Source organism: Gekko japonicus, unplaced genomic scaffold (genome assembly GCF_001447785.1).
Source record: "Gekko japonicus isolate JY-2015 unplaced genomic scaffold, Gekko_japonicus_V1.1 scaffold206, whole genome shotgun sequence".
Classification (NCBI taxonomy): Eukaryota; Metazoa; Chordata; class Lepidosauria; order Squamata; family Gekkonidae; genus Gekko; species Gekko japonicus.
This window is the reverse complement of record NW_015160842.1, coordinates 267049-291689: the sequence shown is the minus strand read 5'-3', so window position 1 is coordinate 291689 and position 24641 is coordinate 267049. Positions and strand designations below refer to the sequence as shown.

At 39.9% G+C, this 24641-nt stretch overlaps 1 protein-coding gene across 1 annotated transcript in view; it reads left to right on the top strand.

Moving 5' to 3' along the window:
• Positions 1-1483: 1483 nt before the first annotated feature.
• Positions 1484-24641, top strand: part of WDR41 (WD repeat domain 41) — a 27067-nt gene continuing 3909 nt past the window's right edge. The window contains exons 1-11 of the mRNA XM_015419480.1: positions 1484-1638; positions 4161-4273; positions 8389-8437; positions 10639-10770; positions 12489-12551; positions 13448-13559; positions 14428-14490; positions 16945-17052; positions 18283-18464; positions 19432-19553; positions 23404-23492. Coding sequence (XP_015274966.1) covers positions 1588-1638; positions 4161-4273; positions 8389-8437; positions 10639-10770; positions 12489-12551; positions 13448-13559; positions 14428-14490; positions 16945-17052; positions 18283-18464; positions 19432-19553; positions 23404-23492 — 1084 coding nt within the window. The 5' untranslated portion in view covers positions 1484-1587. The remainder of the gene's footprint in view (positions 1639-4160; positions 4274-8388; positions 8438-10638; positions 10771-12488; positions 12552-13447; positions 13560-14427; positions 14491-16944; positions 17053-18282; positions 18465-19431; positions 19554-23403; positions 23493-24641) is intronic.

Sequence of the window (24641 nt, the reverse complement as noted above, 5' to 3'; positions counted from 1 at the left end):
TCTGAAGCTGCAAGATTCAATTCTCTTGGCAATTCTGCTTCATTTCCACCTCTCCCATCCTTTTCTTCAACTTCTTCTGGTGTCAATCTCTTTAATTTTCTCGTTTGCCTGCTCCACTTTTTTCTCCGTCTTGTTCAGCTGAAGCTGCTGTGCCGCAAAGTTTGTATTCATCACAGTCAATTGCTGGTTAATACCATCGAGTTTGGGGCCATTTTGGATATCCTCAAAGCGACCCTAAACAGCACACCTTTATCAATCCCATGGCTCAAGTCTCTGTCCACCTGTCATCTTTAGCACTTCTTGTAGAGGACTGGAGAAGTAGCACAAGGTAGGGGTGAAGGACAGAGCGACTCAAGAGAGAAAGAGGGCACAGAAAGAAAAGAAATGTGAAAGCTGACAAGAGTAGAAAAGGAGGGAGTGTGGATAGGGAAAAGGAAGGCAAAGAAGGAATCTAGAAAAGGGGTAAAGAAATCAGGAAGCAGGGCAGAAATGAGGTGCTAGAAAACACACAACACCCATGGTCACCATGTGAAGAAGAGCTATGAGGCACAAAGAGAAAAGGAAGAGAATGACAGAGATCATGTACTGCAGCTCTAGAGAGATAAGTGAATGGGAAAACAGTCACAATCAATGTGTGGTGTGTTCTGGTTGGTCTTAATAAAAGGTGTTGTGGGGCTTGTTTTGGGGTTTTGCTAGGGACCACTGTCGCTACCTACTTCTTATCTATTTCAGGGCCCTTCTGCAACTCAGTAGCTTTTGGTTGATCTTGCTCTAACATATTGGGGAAGAGGACTATTTGCAAAGTTTTTTGTTTTTTTTTAATCTACAATGTTTTAATCATTATTGGTAAGCCACCTTGAACCAAGAGGAAAAGCGGGGTATATTTTACTAAATACCCGTACACAAGTAAATAGATTTGTATTACAGTCCAGAGGCACTACATAAGCTTCTTCACCTCAGGAAGCTGGACATCATGCCCGGGTCCTTCACACCGTGTTTAGACATGCAGCAAATCGGCAGCAGAAACTTTTCCTAGAGTGGACTTGCGATGATGGCACGCACCTACGGTGAATATAAAACACAGCAACGCTAACTGGACCAACTGTGCTTTAGGTCAAATGAAGAGAGGGAAAAAACTAACTATAAACGTTGAGCGACTGTATGCGATGAGGCAAATCGATGTACTCTGCACTCGTGTCTTTCTGTCTAGCTCAAAAGGGAGAACGAGGCAGCGTCCACAGACGCCCAGTCCCTGAATTCACTGTGAGAAGCGTCGTTGTTTCTGCTATTCAGAAGATTCGGGTCAGTCCCTGAATTCACTGTGAGAAGCCTCGTTGTTTCTGCTATTCAGAAGATTCGGTGATCGATTAGTCGAGGAGGCTCTTCCTGGGCTCGCTCTAGTCTCTTTCGAACAGCTCTGCCAGTCAGCCGGCCTTGCACCGCAGTGAGCATGCGCACTTCCCACGGTAACGGCGGGGATGGTTTTCGAGTGTCAGCTGACTATGTGGGAAGGGTCTAGGGCTAGGCTAACCTTTCAACGCGAGTCGTGGACTCCCCGTCCCGGTCGTGTGGACTCCGCCTCTTGCGATGTTGCGGTGGCTGGTAGGAGGGGGGCGTGAGCCGCAAGGATTGGCCGAGGTAAAAAGCTCAGCGATGGGCGTTTTCGGTCGTGTTGGTGTGTGGGGCTGCTCGCCCGCGCCCGCTATTCAGCACCAATTCGCGGGGAGAGAGATCTGTTTTCTGGGTGACGAAAGCGCCGCTTCCGTCATGAGGCAGCTGAAGTGGCCAGGGTTTGGTAGCCGTGTTTCGTATTGCGAGATCTTTGCAAGGCAGGCACGGCTTTGGCATGGCCTGATGCGCCTCTACACGCCAGCCCTGCTGGGTTATGGTTTGACATAATGATAAATACACGCAGGGCAGGTACGGTTAACCTGAGCAACTATCAAGTTGTGTTTGTTTGTTTTAACAAAAGAGGAACTTTGTTTTTAATTTTGGAGCTGCTGCTTCTATAGTGAAACCGAGACTCCAGTCAGATGAGGTGATGTGACGCACTAAAGCCCTATGGTGTGTGCGTATGTATCTCCTATGCCAATCCTGCCTGCGTGTGTACTCAGAACCGATGTATTCAATGGAGTTTACTCTCAAGAAAGTTTTTATAATATTGTACTTTTGTTCTGGCTTTATATAGATGTAGGGGAAGCACAGGCAACAGGGTAGAACTTCGTGGAATTTTACTTGATAACAACATGGAGAAGACTGGCTGTTTGTGAGCATCTTTGGGGAGGGGGAGATCTTCCTATGGAGCTGCTGCTAAGTCTGTTGCCAGCTATGACAAGTGACCCAAAAGGATACAGTGCTGGGTTGATGGTATTGAAAATATTTGAAGGGTCCAGGAAAAACAAAACAAGGACATATATTGGCTATCTTTTTGCATAGATCAGTGCAGCTGGTACAGTATATATCCCCCATCAAGACTCAACACTGGATTGGAATGGGTCCAGAAAACCAGTCTTTTCCGAAAGAACTTGGAGCCATCCCACTCCTCTGGCACTAGTCCTTTATCCTAGAAGTTATATTCAAAATTAGCTGGCAGTTTCCTGGGTACAGAGGGTTCAGGGAGGAGGGTTTGTTTTTGTTTTTGTTTTTTGCAATGTGTATACCATGGCCTATTTTAAAGGCTCAGGGACCACTTCTTTGTTCAAAGAGGTGCTAACAGCAGCTTTGAAGGCCTTAAACCAGTCTCTCTCTGCTAGTTAGAATCAGCCAAGAAGGGGTAGTAACACTTCTCCAAGGACTTCTTTAGATTCCCAGGCAACAACAAATGAAATGTGCCATAACAAAAGTGGTGAGACAAGATTGAGGACATCACAGATAAAGATTTAAGCAAACAAAATGGAGATAGAAAAGCACAATTCTTTATCATCATATCCATGGAGTAGATTACAGAATCCAAATTTGGTCTGAACTTTTCTTTACCTGTGCTCTAACCTTCTTCCCCCCTTTTTTTGTTCTGCTGCTTCTGATTATACCAAAGAGCAAAATGAGCTGTAACCAGTGGGAGAGCTCTTATAGGAATTACGTTAATCAGCAATGGATTAAACTCTTCCAGTACCAGGCAATGGCAACTAAAGAGCAACTAAAATTATTAAGGACAACTAAAATTATTAAGAGGATGGAACACCTTCCCTATGAAGAAAGGTTAAAGAAGTTAGGGCTCTTTAGCTTGGAGAAACGATGATTGAGGGGTGACATGATAGAGGTTTACGAATTATGCATGGGATAGAGAAGGTACAGAAAGAAGTACTTTTCTCCCTTTCTCACAGTACAAGAGCTTGTGAGCACTCAATGAAATTAATGGGCAGTAGGCTTAGAACAGATAAAAGGAAGTACTTCTTCACCCAAAGAGTAATTAACACATGGAATTCACTGCTGCAGGAAGTGGTGGCAGCTACAAGCATAGACAGCTTCAAGAGGGAATTGGATAGCCACAGGGTATAGATGGAACACTATGTCTGGGACAGTGATGCTCTGTATTCTTGGTACTTGGAGGGGCAACAGTGGGAGGGCTTTTGGAGTTCTGGCCCTTCTGGTGGATCTCCTGATGGCACCTGAGTTTTGCCCACTGCGCAACACAGAGCGTTGGACTGGATTGGCAATTTACCTGATCCAGCATGGCTTCTCATAAGTTCTTACGTTTATATGACTAGTCCTGAACCAGTATACACATTTATATGACTAGTCCTGAACCAGTATACTAAATAGAGAGCACAGCATGATCTACATTGGGACAGTCATATGGTTGTCATGGTGGCTGTGAAGGCCTATTAAGGAAGCTTATGGCCTCTTAGGTCCAGAGTGCATTTATGTCAGCTCAGTTAGGGATATATTAGGCAGTGTGGTGGATGGAACACAAGGAGAACCCCTAATCTTTATGTTTGGTGACTGGCAGTCAGTTGTCGTAATTGCAGTGTGAAAACATAGAGTTCACATTTAACAGGGATTCATAAATACATTGGCTACTATTATACTTGATGTGAGTTATAGCTGCTGGGTGCTATCCTATCTACAGTCTACAAAATGAACAACATTGATTTTAAAGAACCTAACACAACAAATGTACTGGTTTATGGGTTTGTTTTTCTGTCTTTATGGATTTCTAGAAATCTGTGCAGACCTTAGGTGAAGAACAAACACAAAATCCCTACACTGAGCTCCTAGTGCTAAAAGGTCATCATGATATTGTGCGGTTTCTAGTGCCAATAGATGATTACAGGTAAGATATTACTTTTATAATCTCCTTTTGTACCATAGGGATGACTTCAGTAAAGGCCTTTAAAATGGATGCTCTTTTTTTCCTCCTAACCCTGAAGAAAAATGGACAGGTAGCTTGGATAAAGTAAGCATGTGTGATGGGATGGACAAAAACATTTTAGAGTTCTTAGCTGAACTCTAATTGAAACGTGCTCATTGCATGCTTTGCCAGAAGCTCGCTCGCGGGGAGGGCAGGGTAGAAATACGATAATAAATAAAGGTTACTTACTTATGAATTCCTGAAACTATATTTTTTCCTACTGCAGTCTTGAGTGGTTTTTATGCTTGCATTTGGCTGCAAGCTATCATACTTCACTTCATACAATGCAGTGATATTAGAATGTGGTAAACAATAACCATCATGTGTATTTGGAGGCAAAGACTTTATTTGTATTTAATTTGAGATAATTACTCTCATGTAGTATAGTAACAACTGATATACTGAAATCATTTGGTAAATACATTTCCTGTGTTTTATACCCTTTTCAAGCTTGTGCTGTATGTTACCTTTTACAGACTGCCTGTTCCCTTTGGCCTGTGAAGCACCTCTGTCAATTGACTGGGTTATTATGCCTCAAAAGCTGGGCTAGAACAAATTACTTCAGTTTACTAAAATAGATGTGCAAATTCTATGAATGCACACTGAAAACTGGAGAGTTAAATGATAGGGTGGAACAATTGGAAGGAGATCAGAGCTCGCAACCAACTAGGATCCCCCCACAATTTCACAGAGAATGTTGGAGGGAGGGAGAGGATTTCTCAAAGCAACTGTGGGCGGCACTCTGCATGGTCTGTGGTTCCTGTTCTCTGTTGAGGAGATTCTCCATATGATTTAGCTTGCAAATTGTTTGATCTGTGACATCTGCTGACAATTTCACAATGCACTCCTAAATAGAATTATACCTTCCTAATACCATTGATTTAATTGGATTTAGAAGGTTTAACTTTGTTTAGGATTGCACTTGGCTTCTCCAAGCTTTTCTAGACTTTTTGGAGAACTATTGAGAGGAAGCATTTATAATAACATAGGAATTCTTTGGCAGCTTTATACATTTATTTGGGAGGACACCTCCCCCCATCCCCAGAGCAGAGAAGGCTCTGACAGATGGAACAGGCTGTGGTGACTTGTTGAATGTCAGTGTGTCTCCTCCCAACATACTTCTCAACCCACCACCATCACCATTATCTCTGCAGTTCCAACATTATATTTCTTACTGGAGTTATTGGCTAAAAGGTGCATTCAGATGAGTGCAGCAAAATAGTTTTTTTCACTTCCAGTTTTTGACTTTTGTGTGTTATGTTCTTAACTTTATGTAAAATCCACATACTTGGCATTCTAATTTTTATTTACTGTTGTACACAGCTTTTACTACCTGTGAGTGAGTCTGCTGCTTTTCCTTATGTGCCTCATTTTGTTCTTGTGGATACTTGTTCTGCCTGTCAGAACCCAGGGTAACCGTGTTCCTCTAGAAATGGTGTTTAGTTTCCTTCCCATACACTCTGGCCCAATCCAGCTAAAATTAGTAATGACAAAATCCCACTGAAAGCAATAAAACTTTACTAAATTGCTTTCAGTGAAACTTAGTTATGATTAATTTAATTAGGGCTTTGAGTAGCAGTTTACTTTCTTTATGTACTCTAGGCTGTACATGATGGTTGAACCATATGTATATGGCACAAGAGACAGAATTTGTTGTGTAAATAATCCAAGTGATATCTTCATCAGTGATGTCTTTTTGGAAACTGGTGGTTCATATCACAGAGCTATCCTCAATTTTTCCATGCAAAGGATGATTTCCCACCCCTGACCAAGAAAATCTGCTGATCTTTATGAATCCTGAAGCCCTTGGATACAAAGTTATTCTTGATTAGTATTACAGTCAGATTTCTTGAAAAGTGTTTATGCGATGTTTAGAAGAGAATTTCCAAGCAAATTCAAAAGGGGATGGACTGTGTCTCACTGGTAGACTGTGCGTGCATCCCAGGTTCAATCCCCAGCATCTCCAGCTAAAAGGATCAGGTAGTAAGTGATGTGAAAGATCTCTACCTGAGACCCAGGAGAGCTGCTGTTGGTCTGAGTACCCAATACTGACTGATGTTTTGTTTCAGTATAAGGCAGTTTTATCTGTGTTCATCTTTTCAAATCAATGTGTGTTTTTACATCCCCTCTCCAGAAATAGCAGCGTATTTGTGTATAAGCAATAACACATTACATACTCCTTGAACAGTGTAGTTCAGCTGGATTTTCTAATTCAATTTATGGTAATATGCATAGCCATTAATCAAATGGTTAAACTGGACCCCACCACCTAATTTGATTCTTTCTACTGCAATTAGCATTGTTCCTTCGTTTCTGCAATGGTTTTTATTTAGTTTTCATAGTTCTTTCATTGCATTTTTGTCAACTGTTGTAAGCCAGGTTTCATGCTTCAGCTCTTTAGATAATATCATCTTATTGAGAATTTTGCAGAAGGATTTTCTTGTTTTCTCGGTGGCTCAGCTAAAACCAGTGAGTGGAAAATTTTCTCAGATTGGTTTCTGAAGATACTAAATAAATCCTGTATCAACCTAACAGACAGCTGCTTTTCACTTCTTTTCTTTTTTTGTTTTTGAACATGAAGAAAGGGTCATATTGATTGCAAGATCACTAAAGAAGGCTAAGCCTCAGCAAGAGTCTTCCAAAAAATGGAATGAGATAAAATTGCAAGTAATACTCTAGCATTTGACAGATTAAAGTAGACTGAATTCATAACACATTTTAAGAATAGCTTTCACTGTTGCTCGTTTGACCATTTGTTGCTCCTGCAGGAAACAGACAAGGTTATAGAGGATGGTGATCATGACTGGAAAAGAATCAGGTGACCCATGAAACACCAGCTTAGTGAAAAGAATCCATCTGTAGGATTGAGAGTTTTGCCATGAGCCTTTCACATGAAATCCTATGCTTCATGTTTCTAATTACTTTTAAGAAAATCAAGTGACTTTTGTACATTGAGATATAGACACTTTATTTTCACAACATTTTGTGAATTCTCTCAGGCTGCAGTATAGCTGGCTATTGCTAATAGAATACAAAAGTTCAGATTTGAACTGAGTTTAATAAGAGGTTCCTCAGAAAAGCTAGTAACTGTTGCCCATTTGCACAGAACTTACTAATGCTTAATATATTATATTTTTAGATATACACACAAGATATTTTAAGTGGTCAAGACATGTTTGCAAACTTTTTTTCATATAAGACGCATCACCTGAGATTGCTGCAACTCCCTACTCACAGTATATTTGGGCAAAAGTGCGTTTTCCTCCATACAATGTATAGTACAGCTCTTAAATTACACATTACCCTGTAATTTGGCCAATTCCTATGTTATCAGTTCATATAGTTAGTCTACTTGCATGAGCAATGTTATATGTGAAGTGGGAATTTCCATGATATGATGGCAGCAGTCTGTGTGAGCAAGGGAGCTTGACAGTATGCTTCCCTGATTACATACATTTCTATGATGGTGTGAGTTCATGCCTCCCAGATTTCCTTGTTTGAGCACAGACTACTCCCATGATAAAAGTGCAAATAACTTGAGTAATGTTTTAGTGTTTTTTAGTAATTAATGGTTAATGTTTTAACTCAGGTACTTAGAGCAGAAAATACAAATAGTGAGACAACCTCATTGAAGGTTAATCGGGACTGAAACCGTTTCTGTGGCATATTGTTAGTAATTTGCTTTATCTTTAATTTGTAAGGAGTGTAATGAAAGAGAAGAGTCTTAGTTGTATAGGTTTTTCATGTTGTGGTTTTTCTTTTCGGGGTTTGCTGTTTCTTTAAATAATGTTTTGTGGTTTTTTATTTGTATTGGATTTTATTTTCATATATGCAAAGCTATGGACTTTTTAAAATCTTGTTTGTGTTTGTGAAGATTTAGACATTTATTTAAAGGATCCATTTTTGCTAAAATCTGACCATCTACATTTGACAGCAAGCGAATTCACAAGTTATTGTTAAGTAATTTGTATGCCTTTAAATATAAGCAAGATATCCTTCAAGTATGTATGTCTGACTTTTGATTTGTTATTCCCCAGGTTTGCATCTGCAGGTGATGATGGAATTGTGTGTTTATGGAATGCTCAGGTTTGTTTTTATTCAGAAATATATTGAATATATTTAGTTTAGTGGATGTAATTTCTGTTACAGCTGTTTTGGTGTTATAAAGGCACTCACAAGAGAAAGGATAATTACATTAAACACAAAAATAACTTTATGATGATTATTTTAAATAATATAGCTGTGGATTTGGTGACTTCAAACTGGAGCGACTCCATTGAAGCTAGTTCCTGGTGGTCTGAAGCAGTAGAACAAATAAGCCTTTGTTTGTCTTAAAGGTGCCACGGGACTAAATTTGTTCCATTGAAGCTAGTGTATTACCTAAATATAAGATTGGCTGTTTGTAATATAAAAATTTGATGAAAAGCAGATGAACAAATTAACAATTGCAATTTGTAGATGATTACAATAGAACAAAATGACGATATACTTTGAGTTTGATAAGCATTAGAAAAATTGGAGGCATAATTAGCATTCTGATGATCAATTTATTCTGGCAGTCTGAACTGAGACAAGTGTGATCTGGTAAACTTTATATACTTTTAAAAACTTTTGGCAAAGCCTCTCATCCAAGCTCCGGAGTAGATGTAGTTGTCATGGAGTGAGAGGATGGGTTTAAATGTCAAGAAGCAAAGTAGAAGTAAAGGGATATGTTTTGCAATGTAGTGAGGTTCCACAGGGATTGGAATTTAATGTATTCATAAATGATCTGAAATTTGTGCTACAGATGCATTTAGAATATTTTATATCATTCTGGCTGCATGCCCTAAAGGCTATTTCAGTAATAGAACAGGTGGAACCATAATGATGAAGGGGTTGGAGCAGCTTCTCTGTGAGGAAAGGCTAAAGACTTTCTGGCTTTTTTGTTTAGAGAAAAGAGAAAGGGGCTGGGGAATATGTGACAGAGATTTTCAAAATTATGCATGGGGTGGAAGAGTGATTAGAAAGAACATCTTATCCCCATCCCATGACATTAAATTCAGGACAAAAATGAAGTGCTTTTGCACGCAAAACCTTTCACTTAACTTGCACAATTGTTATAGGTTGTAGTGATGGCCACTAGTTTATCTGACTTTAAAGGGGATTAGAAGAATAGGTCCATCAGTTGCTATTAGCCATAATACTAAGTGGAATCTTCATGTTCTGAGGTGGTAACCTTCTGAATACTAGTGCTAGAGGCAATAATAGACATGACAAATGCCATTGTTTCTGTGGCCCAAAAAAGAGGGGGGGAAGCCAGTGTACAATGCAGGAAACAAAAAAGAACACCACTGGCAAAAAATAATAACGCACAAGCAAGTAAGCAAGTATATAATGATAAAATAAGCATAACAGCAAGTATAATATAAATCAAATAAACATAACAAGTATGATATAAATCAATAGGCCAAAGTGCAATAATAAATCATAATAGAAACAAGTCACAGTCTTTCCATGTGTCTACTCCAGCATAGAAGCAATATCAAAGTCCAAATTGGAGTGCAATTCATAAAATTTACTGAGCCATAAAAAGCCGACGCGTAATCTGGATGCCTGTTGCCGCGTTTCTAGGCTTTCAGGGAGTACCTGGTGGATCGGTTTATAAAATAGGGTGCTGGACTAGATGTACTGGTAGTCTGATCCAGCATTTCTCTACTATAGCGAAATATTATACTATCATATTTCAAATATAAAGGGTTACCAAATTACATAAGTCTCTCAAGCAGCTCAAAGCTGCTGTGCACTAAAAATAATTTAACCCTGAGTGTAGAAAAAAAAAAGTTAGACAGTGGCTGTGAAAATAGGCCTGAAAGTGTATAGTTGAGGTTACATGAAATCTCGGCGAGGGGGAGGGGACAGCTGTGCATGGTTTCAATTGGTAAGGAGCCATGTGTACCTCATGGCTTCTTTTCATAACTGTGAATGCAATATATGTGTACCCGAACAATTTTCTTATTTTATAAAGGTGATGGAATATCACTTGTTTTGGTTCAGAATTTTAATTTTTTTAATGATGAGTCTACGTAGCCCAAATTATGTCATTATATTAACCACCTATAAATATATGCTTCGCAGCATTAAGACTGAAATGCTCATTAGTTTTTTTTAAGGTATTGGCTTCTGTTTTAACAAATAGCTAGAAAAGAAATGGAATACACAATTTTATTTTTAATGCCCCAGTTATTTATATTCATCTTTTATAGTATTTTGTTTATGCTCAGCAAATTTATTATTTTTTTCTTTTCCAGACTGGAGAGAAGCTTTTTGAGCTACATGCACATACTCAAAAAATCAAAGCTATTGTAGCTTTTCCTGAATCTTATGCTTGTGAAGAAAAATGTCATATGATTTTGACAGCAGGTGCAGATAGGGCTGTTATTGTATCCTTTAATCTGAACATAATTAGGCTATGCGTTGACAGGAGAAATGAAGAGGTGGGCTAGGCATCAGGGTGAATTGTGACTACTTGTTAAAATTTCAGTGTTTGGGACTGCACTGCATTGACAAAAACTTCTGTCTTAGGTGATGAACTGATGTGAAAAATGCCTGTGCTTCATCCATTCTAGGAAAAGGTGGTCCACATGGGGAAAAAGGATTTTTATGCAGCTATCCTTCGCTGTATGTGCAGAAAGCTGCTGTAGGGAATGAAAATGCTTTTGCAGAAGTCTAGGTTGCATGTTCAGTAGGTTGAGAGAACTTGTGCAGTCTCTCTCCCCTCCCTGGTATGGTTGGAAGAAAGAGTTTATGGTGCACCCTTAGAGAAAGATGTATGGTGCACACGCAAGCACTGTTGTACTGTTTGGATCATGGTGACAGAAAGCAGACCAAAGCATCAAGTTATAGCTCTCCTTTGACATAGTTCTAACACTGCATATAGACACGTACAACTTGTGAGAATTTCAGGAGGAATAGTGTATTGGGAAATCTTCCACTCCAGGATACTGTATATTTTTAGAGATTTGAGCAGAGCAAGTTCCCCATCCTGTTCTGTTCCCCCTCCCTTTTACTGACATTCCTGCAGCATTTCATGTCTTGAGTTCTCATCCCATTTTTAAAATAAGTTTCTTCTTTTAATTTGCTGAGTCATTTTTTCTTTGCATATCTGGGGACACCCCCCCCCCAAGTATTTCTGTATCTCCACTTTGCCTGTGAATAGTCCTGGTTCAATGCCTTACTCAAGGGATCACCCCTTGAATTGACTCAACTGCTCTCAATGTTCTATGCTTCCTGGTTCACACTCAGTTCTTATTAGGCAGTTTTTAAATATTATTTTCATAACAATATATTCCTGTATACCTGGGGATCCCCTGAGTATGTAGAAACTCTAATTATTGCTTTGGTTTGATACTTTCAAGATTGTTTGTTACGATCCACCCAGATACAGTAACAAGCTGTCAGCCTGCAAGAAATCTTGGGTGGTGTGAATAATTTGGGAGTCCTTCTGCTACCCTCATGATTTCCAGGATCCTATAACTGACTCTCTACTTCACACAACATTCTGTGCTCCTCGAGCATATTCAGTCCTCATCAGGCTGTTTGGTGTAGAAACCTCTGCCTTGGCTGTGGGTGCCCTGGTTTTGTTGCTTTATTGATTGGCATGAGACCTAGTACGTCCGTGGCCCAAGGGACGTCCGCTTAGCCTCAACCAGGGCTAGAGCCTTTTCTGCCTCAGCCCGGGTCTGGTGGAACATGCACCCAGCTGAAATCAGGACCCTGTGGGCTTGTAAAATGGAGCTGTTCCATAGGGATTGTAAAATGGAGCTGTTCCACCAGAAAACCCGTCCTCCCCTGCTGAAGCTCACCATCTCTACACAGCCCAGATCAAGAAGACCTCAGAGTCCCAGTGGTACCAGCTTGGAAACTATGCACATATATAAACAGATAGTGTGACCTGTTTTTAAATCATGTGGTTTAAACTGTTTTAATTATTTATCAGTGTTCTATTCAATGTGTTTTAGAAACTATGTTGTGATCTGCCCTGAGCCTGCTTGCAAGGAGGGTGGAATATAAATGGAAATAAATAAATAAATAACTATACAAATGACAATAATGATAGTAACGTTGTTGCTACCTTCAGTTCCTTAATAAACAAAATCAGGTTTGGGATTGTGACAATGGCAGGCAAATTCATAAAGTGTCCTGCTTTCATTCCACTGTAAAGGTAAGTGAAAATGGAAGTGATTTTCATTTTGCACATTGTGTTATCCAGTAAGAGAATCACATGATAGCTGAGGAGAGCTCAGATTACTGCATTTGGTCTGATTTTCCCCCTCATAATTTTTAGCAGTCTGTGTTTTCAGAGCAGTTAGGCTACTTCGAGGGCTAGATGTGATTGCTTGTGTATCTTTTTATTTACTCTGTTTGTTTTAGAGTTAATTGTATGTATGCTGTTCCAGTGAGCACATTAAATAGCAGACAGTAGTTTCTAAACTGTCTCTTAACACAGCCTCCTCCTGTGCACCTCTGCCACTTAGAGGAAGTACTATGTGGAAGGCTCTATTAGTACTAGTGGAATAATCCTTGATAGTTTTGATATTTTCATCTCATGTCACATGGCAAAGCTGAAATATCACGGTATGAAATAATTTCTGTGATTTGTAGAAGATTAATTGTGGATTTTGACTAATATAGTCATGAAAGAGAAACTCAAGAAATGAAGCATCATGGCTAGTGCCTTGTATTCACATTGGTGGAGGCTTTCTTTTGATATAATTCTTTTAAAAACATTCTTCATGGATAAGCTGATGGTGGTTATGTACTGTCTTCTGCTGTCAAAAGGGTTTGAAGAGTTTAGTTGTAAAAAATGCCAGGTCATGTCTGCTTTGTGCCCTCTTCAGTGAGATCTTTCTGAATGAAGTATCTCTGTTAATTAATCCCTTTGTATGATTCATAAGAGGTATAATATGTTCTGTATGTATTATGTGTATTTCTGAAAATAGTACTCAAGATGTGTTCCGTAAGAACGAAAGTCTTACTATGTAAAGTTGATCATTGAAAAAATTCCCTAAATAACTTTGTTATGGGGCATGTATCTGATTATCTAATTTGGTTCTACAGTGTTTGACAGTTCTTCAACGGCTGGATGTATGGTTATCTGGAGGGAGTGATCTGTGTGTTTGGAACCGAAAATTAGATCTGTTGTGTAAGACAAGTCATCTTACTGATTCAGGTAAAATTTTTTTGAATGAGTCATTAGTGAAGACAAAGTGCAAGTAAGATGGATCTATATAATGATATAAAATCAGCTTGGCAAAGACTCTTTAATTCGAAAGATAACATATATTAAACTGCCCTCTGTTTTAAAAATGTCAATGTAATCATTTTTGAATTAAGAGTACTCTGCGTCTCCTGTGTCCTATGAATTTTAGAATATGTCAGACTTCAGTAACTGTACATTAACTTAACTGAGCTAGGTCAATATGTTTAAATCAGTAAATGAATATATATCCCTTTGGAAATTAAATTAGACTCTTTCCAAGTAAGTCATGTATTCAAGGAGTATGCTTTAAATATAAGCTTCCAAGCAGCCATGTAAGTATTATATCTTAAATAAACATTGATTTACAAAAAAGACACATGTTGCTTTTATGGGAACTTTTTCAATGTATGGTTTACTTTTGCAGTGCAATCCTATTGAAATGAATGGGCTTATGCTGGAATAACTCTCTTTAGGATTACACTGTTTGAAAGGTTGTTAAAGAGTTGAACTCTAGAACGATCTGTAGTTTACAAGTTGAACAAATATTATGCTGTCCTAAAAGCAAAACAAGGCTTTTAAGTCAAAGTACAAACAAGAAGTTTTCACATGGTTAATAATAGGCTACTATTTATTTTTATAATTTTCAATAGTAAAATAATTATTATAATAATTGGTAACTTTCTACTTTACAGTTTTGATATTCATAGTCCTGCTTTCTTGGTAGCTTTGAGTAGCCTGCTAGTGAGGGGGTTGCATAGTTTTATGGATGAATCACTGTTGGGATGTTGTGTTAAGTATTACTTCATAATAAAATATATTTTTGACTCTTTTAATAAAGATATCAGTGCAATGATTGAATTGCCAAAAAATTGTGTGGCGGCAGCTGTTGGCAAAGAATTGAGTGAGTATCACCATAAATACTGAAAAATAAATACTAGCATTTTTATTCACAATACATTTAACGAATACTATTTTAGAATGGTGCAAAACTTGCCTTATATGTATTTCTGACCATTGACCAGAATCCAAATATCTGCCTGACAAGTTCTGTTCACCAAATGGATTTTTGTACTTGTATTTCTCAACTAGCAAACGCTCTTTTCATTAGTAACCTGCTATTGAAACTTAGTGATGTGTTTTTTTACTGTTAAAAAAATACACCTAAACGGTTTGCTGGGTGGCTCTTTGGATCCCTCACAGTCATTAGTTTGACAAATTTAGAGTCCAACGGCAGCTTTGAGACCAACAAAGGTTTATTCAATGTATGAGCTTTTGTGTGCATGCATACTTTATCAAATATTTGATATCTGTATTTGATAAATTGTGTTCAATAAAGTGTGTGTGCACATGAAAGCTCATACCTTGAATAAACCTTTGTTGGTCTTAAAGGTGCCACTGGACTCTAAATTTGTTGTACTGCTTCAGACCAACACGGCTGACCAACTGGATCTACAGTCATTAGTTTGGTTACAATTAACTTTGGACTAGGAGAGAAATTGGATATCTTCTTTTATAAAATGCCTTACAATTCAGTAGCCTCTAGGTGGATTCTTGTGGGTCACAGGCCACTTATATGTACTTTGTACTTTATACAATAACTGAATCTATTGCTGAAAAACCCTTCTGTTTTTGATTCCTATGGGGGGAGGGGGTAATTTCCCCTGTTTTTGGGGGACACACACACATGAATTTTGGGGTAAAAATAAATATATGCAATACTTCCTTATCAAATCTAAACATATTTGATTTAAAATCTTAACATGCGTAATGTATAAGCTTAAAAATAAAATTGTTTCATTTGGCTTGTTTATGGAATTTAGAGGTGTAAATTGTTTAGTTTTCTAAAGCAGAATGGTGATTATACACATACTGTAGAGACAGCTACAGTTTTGCACTCTCCCTATAGATATAAAACACACATTGCTACAATGATATGTCAGTAGCTGATGAAAAGAGAAACAAAAATCCTGGGGGGAATGGCTCCTGCAGGGGACTGGAGCAAGGAGATCCCTGGAAGTCCCTTCCAGCTCTATGATTATATGATTCTAAGGGAAATGTGGGCGGGATCTGAAAGATCTGATTTCCCATCCACATGAGTGCCAGTCTGGCTTTCTTGCAATCTTCCTGAATGATTGCAGCAAAGCAGGTTTGAAAAGGTTTCAGGAAAGCTGGTGAAAACTTTGGAGGTACCACAGTACTATGAGGAAATGAGGGGATCCCAGTTCTCATTGGCATACATAAGAGAAGCCAATGTTGGATCAGGTCAATGGCCCATCCAGTCCAACACTCTGTCACACAGTGGCCAAAAATACCAGGTGCCATCAGGAGGTCCACCAGTGCGGCCACGACACTAGAAGCTCTCACACTGTTGGCCCCCCCAAGCACCAAGAATACAGAGCATCACTTGCCCCAGAGTTCCTATCTATACCACTGATGGATCTCTGCTCCATATGTTTATCTAATTCCCTCTTGAAGCCGTCCATGCTTGCAGCTGCCACCACCTCCTGTGGCAGTGAATTCCATGTGTTAATCACTCTTTGGGTGAAGAAGTACTTTCTTTTATCTGTTCTAACCCGACTGCTCAGCAATTTCATTGAGTGCCCATGAGTTCTTGTATTGTGAGAAAGGGAGAAAAGTACTTCTTTCTCTACTTGCTCTGTCCCATGCATACTCTTATAAACCTCAGTCATGTCACCCCTCAGCCATTGTTTCTCCAGGGGCATTATGATACTGGCTGATTTGTTTTCAATTCCCTTCCTAATAATCCCCAGCATAGCGTTGGCCTTTTTTATTGCTGTCGCACACTGTCTCGACATTTTCAGTGAGTTTACTACAACTCCAAGATCTCTCTGTTTGGACCCCATCAACGTGTATTTATAGTCAGGATTTTTGGCTCCAATGTTCATCACTTTGCACTTGGCCACATTGAACCCCATTTACCACGTTGATGCCCACTCACCCATCCTCGACAGATTCCTTTGGAGTGCCTCACAATCCTTCCTGGTTCTCACCACCCTGAACAACTTTGTGTCATCCGCAAATTTAGCCACTTCACTGCTTACTCCCAACTCCAAATCATTAATGAACAAGTTAAAAAGCATCGGACAAGCCATGTCTACATGACTTAAATCTTGGAAGGGCAAATGCAATTATCACACCAAGTACTCCACACCTATCTGTTGACAAGTGTGATTAGTGGAGACACTGCTGATCATACATGGATCTCTAGATCAGAGCAATAATCTCTTCTGCTTATAGTCGGGCTCGACTGTGTGACTGAACAACAACAAAAAACAGTATCTTAACAAACATCATGATGCCTTTGTAGAAATTTTGTCTACCTTTTTCTTCTCAGTAATTCTTAGACTGAAAACTTCCAAAGATGGAACTGAATGGGATGTCTTTGAAGTGAAACGCCTTCTTGACCATCAAGATAATATTCTGTCATTGATCAGCATCAGCGGTAGGACTATTGCCAGTTTTATTGTCAGTGTACATTGTGAATTGCAAAGTTTTCTTTTGTTACCACCCAAATACGGCTAAATGTTTTAGTTTGTTTTTTAAAATGACCAGCTGCTTTGTATCAAACTTTATTTTGAAATCTCCTCAGAATGAATTTGGTTGTATATATTCTCACAATTTGAACACATTTTCCTTTAATAAGTTAATATCACAGCCATCATGTCCCCAGTTAAGCAGGTTAGCTCTACCACCAATGTAAAAAACTGCTGTGGGATAGACAGTATTTACTGTGCTTGCCTAGAATATTCAATTGGTACTCCCACACTTTGGAGGGAAGGCAGCATGGTATAGCTTGATCTTCTCAGATTTTGGCAGCTAAGCAGAGCTGGTACTGAATGGAAGATCAGACTACCAAGAAGACTCTGTAGAGGAAGGCAATAACAAACCGCCTCTGCTTCTCTGGGGTCACTGTGATGGCGCATGACTGTAGATGTGTGACAGCAGGTAGGCTAGTTGAAATTTGTATAGATTGGGAACTTTTGTGTATGTTTTTATTTAGCTGATTTCATGTCTTATTTCTGGAAATGAGAATGAAGGCAGGAGGAGACTGAAAGCATGTATTGATGCCCTTCTTGTTTTTCTACAGAGATGGTGAATCTGTTGCCTAGCAACAGCTTGTATTTCCCCACTTCAGAATGAGGGGGGGTATAATGGGAGAAGAGGCAACAGCAAAGGGTGAAGAAATAGCAGTGGGATATTTGAGAAGTAACTGAGGTTGGTAAGCTGGTGGCACCCCGTCAGCAGGCTATGATTAGCTCAAGAGACAGTTGCCAGACACTAACTGACAGTAAGCGTATGTTCTGTGACTCTTCTAGTAAGTTCATTGAACCAGATGTAATGCGTTTTTCTTCCTCTTTTATAACACTGCTATTTGCTTAATAACTATATATTTATAAAGGGTGATCAAGTTCCACATTCCACTATTGAAAATCTCTCAGATGCCCAGTTGAAATTTAAAAAAGCTATGAAATTGCTGATTCATTTCATTGAGACATGCAGAATTCTGCCCATGTGTTCTTTCTTTGTTGCCTGATTTTATATCTAGTGTTCTAGTATACAGCCAAATGAGTTTAATGTATGCACTGCCTTTTTTGTTTTTGATTATTTTTTTAGAAACATCTGTAGATTTGGAATTTGCTATTTATGGGTTATCTGGGTTTTTTATTCCTAGATTTAACTTTTGCAACAGGCTCTCATGTGGGTGAGCTGATAGTCTGGGATGCATTGGACTGGACAATGCAGGCATATGAATGCAACTGGGATGCATCTCTTCATGTGGACCCACAACAAGAAATAAAACTATCACACAGTCAAAATAAAATTTCAATTCAGCATTTAGCATCTGATGAAAAGGTAAATGCTTTAAACATTATAAAATTTAATACCAAACAAAACTATAGCCCTTGTCAGTAAATGCTTATCTAACTATGTGCTTTCAGCTTGTACTTGAGACATCACTTGTGGGGAGCATGCTCCAGCATCTTTGTTAGGCTGGGAATGGAATAAAATGGGATGAGATACATAACATGGTGCCATGTGTATGGGGTGTGCTGTTCTTGAGAAATGAAAGTAGCAGCAAGCTAGATATTTTCTGTGGTGTGGGATTGTCCCAAAAAGGGATTCATGAGCAAAAACTCACTTTGCATTTGTTGCTGAGGTTAATGAAAAGTTGACAGCCATTTAAGTGATTGTTTCTATAGTTCACATTCCACGATGAACAAAGTTAATCAGAAGCTTAAATTGCAGCTTCCTTTACAATAGTTTTTAACCTTAGAACTGCAACAGGTAATTTCCCCCTACATTTTAATGCTGTTTTTCTGCCCACTGGGGCCTTCAAAGCAGCTCACAACATAAAGCCATTAAAACAATACCCTAAATTTAATGATATGATATACATACTACACATCATAAGACCCAATAGAAGAACAGTAATTAGTAAAACAATGCTGAAGTGCAATAAGCAGCAGGGTTGCAGAATAAACCATGTCCTGCCAGGCACTAAAAGGTTTTTCCCCTTCTTCTAAATGAATGGTTCAAAGGCCTTGAAAAGAATCTGTAAGGAAAATAAGAGTTTGCAGTTTGTGGCTTACTGGATGTCACTAGGGGCTGGAATATTGTATTTTATATGAGTTGAGGCATAACACAAAATGATATTTAAGTAATTATAGTGGCATAATTACATTTTAAGGAGCAGTGTACCTCTTATCTTCCTAGTCTTTTGGTAAAGGTAGCAATGGCACAACCCTGCTGGAAATCCATTACACAAAATAATAGTGTTATGTCTGTTTTGTTAAGAGGTTCTATTGAATTTTCTTTACAGTGTGTGTTTGCTGCTGTTGGAAAGGGCATATACGTGTATAACCTTCAAATGAAGCGTGTGATTACCTTCCAGAGGACTGCTCATGACTCTACTGTCCTGCACATTACAAAAGTTCCAAACAGGTGCAAGTTAGACTAAATTTTTCATTCACTAAAAATGTAAACACCTGAAAGATCAATAGCACCATATTTCACTGCTGAAAAAACCCCTCTTGTTCTTTCGCATAACATACCTGCCATTATCCATCTCTCCTGTATGTAACTTCCCTAGCAGCAGGGCAAGCCCAGTATATTCCTGAGCTGCCCTTTTGAAACAGAAATAATTTAAATACTGAATGACTCCAACGATTATATGAAATTAACAGGCAAAGGAGTATGTTCAGTAAGCCCATTCAGCCTAAAAAAAACCTGGGGGGAAATGACAACTAGCTGGTTTGGGGCTATATGGTATAAATATTACATTACATACTATCTTTAATAAAGTAGAACAGCCAATATGAAATTTATTAACTTTTAAATTGAAAAACAGTGAAAACATATCACTTTGTATGTTAAGTGCCAGATTTCTTTTATTATGGTTGTAACGATTTCATGTTTTGTGTGTGTGTGACTTTAAAAGTTTAGTTTGCATGGCTGTGATTTTCTAGAGTGCTGGACTCAAGCAAGTGATATGATTGGTGAGTGACAGAGAGGGGGAGGGGTTTTGGAATGGATGCTGTGTGGATGAACCGATATGTCAGTCAAGAGTGGCAGTTGAAGGGTGTCTGTTAGAGAGATATGTCTGTTGGAAAAAGAGTCAGAAGAGAGTGCTGTGTGAAAGCAGTTGCTATGAGTTAGAGTTCGGTGTGATTTCTGTGTGAGAAGCAGAAGTCAGTTAAGTGCTGTCTCGGAGTTGAAGGAGACTCAGCACTGTGTGTGAAAACAGTGACATTTAAGTCTGTGTTGTAGGAGAAAATTACAAGCTGAGAGTCTAGGAACAAGTACAGTGAAAAGTGTTACAAAGTTGCCTATGGAATATCCCTGTCAGTAGAGAGAAGCTTGTGAGAGACACTAAGCCATTGTTCAAATCATTCCCAGTACTGTTTACATTGTTCACCCTCGTGTTTATACTTTCGTTAAATAAATCCTATTTACTTCAAGTTTACCAGCTAAGTAAAGAATCCTTCCTCAGACCACATAGTACCACGAACGCCTAAGACCCATGGTACACCTACCCAGTGATAGAAATATATATTATAGTAAGAGAAATGGAATTTATTAAAATTCCTGGTGGCAGCCGGATACCCAAAGAAAAATAAAACTAAAAGGGACACTTTAAAGTAAAACTAGACCTCCCCAGAGAAGAGGTCGTCACAATGGTCTTAACATGATTTTATTTAAGCATTTGCATTGACTATGACTTCATTGAGAATTAGCTGGTCTGTCTGTTAGTCTCTTGTATTATTTCATCTTGGTGTGGTGTTTTATTGGTACCTTGACATGTTGAGATTATGAACCACAGTCAAGATGCAAGTAGTTTGCTCATGGGATCGCAGATTTCCTCTCCCCCTGCTGACTCCATGGCCCAGAATGCTCAGGAATGTCATAGGGGAGGGTAGAAGAAGGCTCAGGAAGGCCCCAGTACATATACAGTCACTGTGTGTGGCCATTTGCTTGCAGCCCTGTGACTCTGTATATATTTTAACTGTAGGCATTTGAAGTTCTGAAATTATGTACTTGAATGTTCTAGAACTGTATCAGTTTTTTTGTTTTATGGAGTGATATGCTTGAAAACCATTCAATAGAATTCAATAGGCTGATAGAATTATGATAAATTTCCCATTAGTAAGACAAAAACGATTAGCCTATAATGCTATTGCATCAATTACATTTTTTGGGGTATTTATGTTGCATTTTATACTGGTTATCTGCACCCAAGCAGTATTCAAAGTGGTTTGTACGCATACCAATAATTAGTAAAACTCCAAACATTTAAATCCATTCCCCAAACATCCTTAAAAATATCAACATAAAATCAAGAAACCCTCAGTCAGCACCACAAGACTTTTCTGAAGTGCCAACTTTGATCAGCCACCGAAACCACAAAAGAGAGGTGGACAGACATGCTTCTGATGAAAACTTGTTCCAAAGAGTGGGTGCCACCACAAAGAGGCACCGCCATGCAGAAGTTGTATGTTCCATGTAACTCATTGTTGGAGGAGTGCAGGAGCTGGTATATAAGATTAGCAATGCATGGGTAACTGAGCCATATCCTTGTTGAAGTAATGTGGGTGAAGTTGGTTCACAAGCGTAACCTAGTAAAAGGCACTGCTGGCCAGGAATTCAACAGCAAAGTGAGAAACTCTAGACTATGCACCTTATACCTCAATATCAGTGAAACCATTTCTAGGTCAGGCAAAACTGATATTCTTAGATTATCATAATCTCTGTATTGTCCAGATTAAACCTCAATATTGGCCCTCACGTAGCCCATAGCCATGCTCAGGTGTTCATACAGAGACTGCATTGCTGCTCTTTGATTTGACTAAAAATAAAAATAGAGCTGTTGTCATCCTCATGTTGATAGCGCTGCACTCCAAACTGATTAATGATCTCTCTCAGTGGCCACAGGCATTAAAAGAAAACTGGGGATGACATGGAACCTTGCATAGAAGTTTAAATGGACTCGGAGTTCCCAGAGGTATCTTGCCAAAAGCAGTCTTAGGCCTTTTCTGCACTGACACTCAGCTCCAGAAATTCTGAGCAGTCAAGTCTTAAAGTTTGACTTTGGATTTGTGCAGATGCAGTCTGCACCGTTCCCCCCCCCCCGATTTATTTATTGTGTTTTCTTCAAAAAAAAGGAACCCCCTCTTGAAACTGACAAGACTTTTTCTGCAATTTTCAAGCAGCCACAAAGGCCCATTTTTCCATATTGCCCAGGACCAAGGAATTATCTGCTGTCAATAATCCCCTTCCCCATTCTTTGTTCACAATGGCGTGAAATGGAGACCCTTTTAAAAAGCTTTAGGCTTCCCATCCCAATCTCTCTCACTCTTAACATGTCATGTCATTCCACAATACCCCCCCCTTTGTTGCATTCAGTAATTACATTTTTCCATTGATGAAGTGGGGAGGAAAGTGGCTGAGTGGCTACCCAAGCACGCAGGGCTTGGAGTGGCAGGCAAGGGAAGGGAAGGAGCTGAGGCAAAGAAGGCCATGCCCTTCGGCTTACCGCTGGGCTTCTTAGGGCGTGGCAGGCTGGGGGGCCATGGTAGAGGCAGAGCCAGAGTCCCATGGTGGGGCTGGCGAGGGGGACAGGGTCGGGACAGGCAGTTATTGGCATGCTGGGTGGGGGGAGAGTTGCCAGTGCAACGCCCTTTTTCTGTATGGCAATTCAAGATTAGCGAAAAATTAATAATGCAAGACTAACCAGGCTTGTTTTTTTTTAAAAAAGGTGGAAAGTCTGGGCAAGAGTGGAACTTGTGCACCCCTAACCTTCTAAGTTGGCTACATCGATCTCAAAATGTGGATTGGGAAGGAGGAAGGCACAGCGTGCAAGCCATGGTGGGGGGGAACGGAAAGGGATGGAAACGGGTGGGAACTGGGTGGTGATGTAGTATCTGCAGAATAATGTCTGCATCAGAAATACCCTGGACTTGGAAGTGGAGCAAGAGAAAGGTCCGTGGCAAAAATGGATCCAGAAAAGCTGGGAATACAGTGAGTTGAAAACGGAATGGGTGAAAAGGAATGCAGAAGCAACAACAAAAGCTGACAAACACGTGAGGTGAAAGCAGGAGGAAATCCAAAACCAAATCCAGAACCAAATATAAAAGGCAACAGAGAAGTGGAGAGAAAGTGGAGGAAATGTCGGGTGCAGAGCCTTAGTGGGAATTTTAGTTCTTAATATTTGTAAGCAGTTGTGGAGGAGCTGGATTAATTTTTACCAAGTTTACTATGTTCCAGTAAATGTAAGAATTTTCTTTGATTTTGACAGGCAATTAATATCCTGTTCAGAAGATGGCAGTGTTCGGATATGGGAGTTACGAGAAAAGCAGCAACTGACAGCTGAGCCTGTTCCATCAGGTCTGTGTCTCTAGAGTGAGGATTATTTGCAGTACATGCTGGAGAGGAGGATAGTCGTGTGCAAGAGCTTTTCCAGACATGACATTGATAAGGCCTGCAACCTTTGGCCTGCGTCATTGGCATGTGTGAAGTTGTTCATGGGGTAGCCAAACATAGCCAGTGGGATGGCTCATACCCCCATCCTCCACTCCACTGGGCAAAATTTATTTATTTCTTAAAATATGTCTACCCCACCTTTCCTTTTGGCTCTGATTTGGAGCCTTCCTGCAACTTTATTGACACTTCTGTTGGAGGAAAGCTCGTTAGGTTGGAGGAAGGTTAAGTACTATATTCAAGCTATAGAAACAGATGGAAAAAACCCAACACCAACAGAGACTCCTTCTAGCTTTGTGGCCTGGCTTCCACAATATTGTTGCTTGCATATAGAACCTTCGCTGATTATGGCTAGTGGAGCTGCTCAGATAAGAAGTTTTTTTCTTTCCTTGTATCTGTGGTTTGTAGAGGGTTTTTACTTGCCAGTCACTTTGGCTGTCATGTTGCTGGGCAGTGCAGGCACAAGACCCAAGCAAGCAAAAAGAAACAAGTGGGCCATTAATAGTATTGGCCTGTTCTGGAGTCCAATGAAAAAGAGGTTAGTGTACTACTCCTAGGGTGCGTTCAGACGGCTTTACAACGGTTAGGGTGCCGGTTCCAACCGGTGTACTTACGGGCGTTCAGACAGCGAACATCTGCCTCCCGTCCCTAACCGTTGTAAATCCTTTTAAACCGTTGCACTCTGCCACTAGGTCCGAAGTGGTGGTAAACAGAGTGCAACGGTTGAAAACGGTGCACCCCGGCGTCTGATCGCTCTCCTCCGTTGCGCAGCCACTTCCGTTTGGAAGCCCGAGGCTTCCGCTTTTCGCCGGCCATTTTTTCCCCAAGTTGCCGATATGCGCTTGGGCGAAGCTTCGCCCCGGCGGTTTTTTTTTTTTAAAAAAGCCCTCCATCAAGGGGGTGTCCTTTGATCCCTCCCTCCCTCCCTGTGGCCCGCGGGGCCCACCTCTGGGCCGGGCGAGTGGCGGTGGCAAGTCTCAGGGCTGCGGGAGGGCAAGGGAGTCAGGCAGACGGGCAGGAAGTGCTGCTCTCTGAAGCCCTCCTTGGGCTAGAAGC